This window comes from Phalaenopsis equestris, unplaced genomic scaffold (assembly GCF_001263595.1).
Source record: "Phalaenopsis equestris unplaced genomic scaffold, ASM126359v1 Scaffold000834, whole genome shotgun sequence".
NCBI lineage: Eukaryota > Viridiplantae > Streptophyta > Magnoliopsida > Asparagales > Orchidaceae > Phalaenopsis > Phalaenopsis equestris.
In genome coordinates this window covers 600,831-603,713 of record NW_018165274.1, presented here as the reverse complement: position 1 = coordinate 603,713, position 2,883 = coordinate 600,831, and the positions used below count along the sequence as shown (strand labels likewise).

Sequence of the window (2,883 nt, the reverse complement as noted above, 5' to 3'; positions counted from 1 at the left end):
CATTAGGAAAGTGATCGTAGCCATATTAGTTAGGCCTTTATGCAAGTCCATATTGGTTTAATTTTTTTGTGTACTTTTTGAGTTATTGTTGGATATCTTCATCCACTGCTTTTTAATTAAAGAAAAGGGAGTAACATTTCTTATATTTTTCTTTCTATACATCTTTCAACATCTTTCCACACAATTAAGACCTTGTGCGGAATCAGTTTTTATCATTGAAGTGTGCTTATGTATAATTTTAAATTTCTGATAGAATATTATTATTAATTTGCTATATCCGAGTTCCATTTGAGTTTTTTTCTTGTTACATTTGGGGGAAATCTCAAATAAGTTTATAGTTCATTAATTGTTAATATTTATCTTTGTGCCATCACCATGCAGGTTTAGTTGTTGGTGGTTTTGCCAATGTTTCTCAGACAGAAATGAATATCAGGTTTGTTATCCTGTTATCCTGGTCCTATAATTTTTTTACCAATATCTGCTATGTTTTTTTATCATACTTGCTACGTGGTTGCTCATTTCAGGAAATGGTTCAACTTTCATGAAGAATTTTTCTTTCTCTTCCTACTGCCTCCGATTATATTATATCCTTGAAACGATGCATTTGCATTGCTAAATTAAGCTATTAAGCAATACAATGTTGACAAGCATATTCAAAATGGGATCTATCATCTCTAAGGACAGAAAAAGCTCATGAGATTCTGGTACATGTGAAAAAGAAAGGCTATGCAAAAGCGCCCTCCGATTATATTATATCCTAATTTTTTTATATTTACTCTTCATTTTCTTTATCATTTTTGTTAAAACAATCCTGGAAATTTTTTACACTCAAAGCTTTTTATGTTTTTCCCTTGACTGTGGCTACTCAGTCAGGTTTCAGCTTAGCACCTGTAAGTCCTTCAATATTATGTTTCTGTGCAGTTGTTGCCTTTCTAATACTGCATTGACTTTGTATCTGACGTGCTCATCCAATATTTTCTTTCAGAAACCATTCTTTTCAAATTTTGGTGCGATTATAACATTTGCTATATTGGGAACGTTTATAGCCTCAGTTGTTACAGGTCTTTTAGTGTAAGTATGCCATTGTGCTAGCGCCTCCTTGCAAAATATGTATCCTTTTCGTAGATTTTAATCTGAATAGTTGTGATTTGTGATTTGCAGCTACCTTGGTGGATTAATATTTATCATGTATAGACTGCCCTTATTTGAATGCATGATGTTCGGTGCTCTAATATCAGCCACAGATCCTGTGACCGTGTTATCTATATTTCAGGTATCTAATTTTTTCTGGTTTATCATCAGCTTGTTATGCTTTGCTCATGCAATTTCTAGTTATTCTCATCTTTTTGCTGCTTTTATGTGCCTAGTGCAATTCTTGACAGCCAATGGTAAGATATCATGACCACCATACAGTTTCAGAATCACCTTGGCTAACACTAAATGCAAATCCATTATCTGCTTATGTAGGCTTTTTTTTAATACATACAGAATGTTCCCATGCAGTGCTTTTTTATATTGGGTAACCTTTACAAATACTTTCAGATCATCGTAGTTATTGTGTTTTTTATGCCATGTTGGGATGCAACAGTCGATTTTCACATGTTTTTGGCGTTGCATTATGGATTATTAATAAGTATGAATTATATGTATGCAACTTTTTTAATCATTAAGAATTATTATTTTATACTTAATGCTTCCGAAAGATTTTCAAGCATTGGAACCTTCTGCTCTATGGAAAGCCTGGAATGTTGCTGGTTTCAAACTGACCTCTTCAATGATGTCCTCTATAACTAGATCTGAATTGCATATATTCCTCAGCCGGCATGCGTCACTCCATCCTTCTTTTCTCTCTTTTAATGGGATAACCAAAAGAGGGGAAAGATGGAATCTTAAAACTTTGCCTTCCAAAAATGTGAACTGGTTGATTTGAAAGTATTTGATATAGTTTGATAAATTTTCTGCAAATTTTGATATGCATGATTTTTCTGCTGTATTGCACTTTTATATGATTTGATTTAAGCCCTATCATACTTGGACGCCAGGTATCCAGTCAACTAACGCTAACTATAATAACAAATAAGATGGAGGACCATAACGGCCTCATGCATAACGCAAATAAGAAGATGACAAATAAACATTGAAATAAGGCATGGCACCCTTACTGAACCAATTTCTCTCTTACTTGTGTGACTGCATGATTTGGTGTTCATTTTGTTAATTTCCTAATTTCCTAGGGCTTCTTTTTCTGCATCACGAACACTCTTAAATTATATAAATTAGATTACGGATGTTTGGAATAAGTTAAAACTACCATTTTATGTCCAGATTTCACTTCAGAGTACTTCACAGAATTTTGTTTACCCTTTGTTTTGTATTATTTAGCTTTCTTGGTTATTTTTTGCATTAGATTCTAGCGATTACGGACTGCATTTGTTAGCTGCTTAGTTTTGCATTTGTAATGTTTTTTCCCCATCAATCCATACCATTTGGATATCCTTCTTTTAATGCCATTACCACAATTATTGTGCTTGTCATATAATAATCTACTACGGAAACAGGGAAGTTCGCCTGCTTTTATCCACCTTTTCTTAGGTGCATGTAGAGATGGCACAAAATTTATGTTGATATTTTAATAATGCCCTTGCCTGTTACATTAATTTCTATTATGCCTTTTGTAGTGTTAAATAAGCAAGAGTTCCCACATTACGGACGAATGCGGGTAAAGAAGTTAGTCCAAGCAACTAATGAAACTAATATTAGAATATGATCTTGGAATATAGGTACTCTCTATGGTAAATTAATGAAATTAGTTGATATTATGATTCATAGGAAAATTAATATCTTATGTATTCAAGAAACTAAGTGGGTTGGAGAAAATGCTAA

General features: G+C 33.1%; 1 protein-coding gene across 2 annotated transcripts in view; it reads left to right on the top strand.

Moving 5' to 3' along the window:
* The first annotated feature begins 386 nt into the window (after positions 1 to 386).
* The window catches only part of LOC110031489 (sodium/hydrogen exchanger 6-like), a 64,855-nt gene continuing 62,358 nt past the window's right edge, over positions 387 to 2,883 (top strand). The window contains exons 1-5 of one of the 2 annotated variants that reach the window (XM_020734705.1): positions 387 to 433; positions 525 to 584; positions 866 to 890; positions 986 to 1,071; positions 1,162 to 1,273. In XM_020734705.1, the coding sequence (XP_020590364.1) occupies positions 423 to 433; positions 525 to 584; positions 866 to 890; positions 986 to 1,071; positions 1,162 to 1,273 (294 nt within the window). In that variant the 5' untranslated portion in view covers positions 387 to 422. The other variant, XM_020734706.1, reaches the window with a different exon arrangement.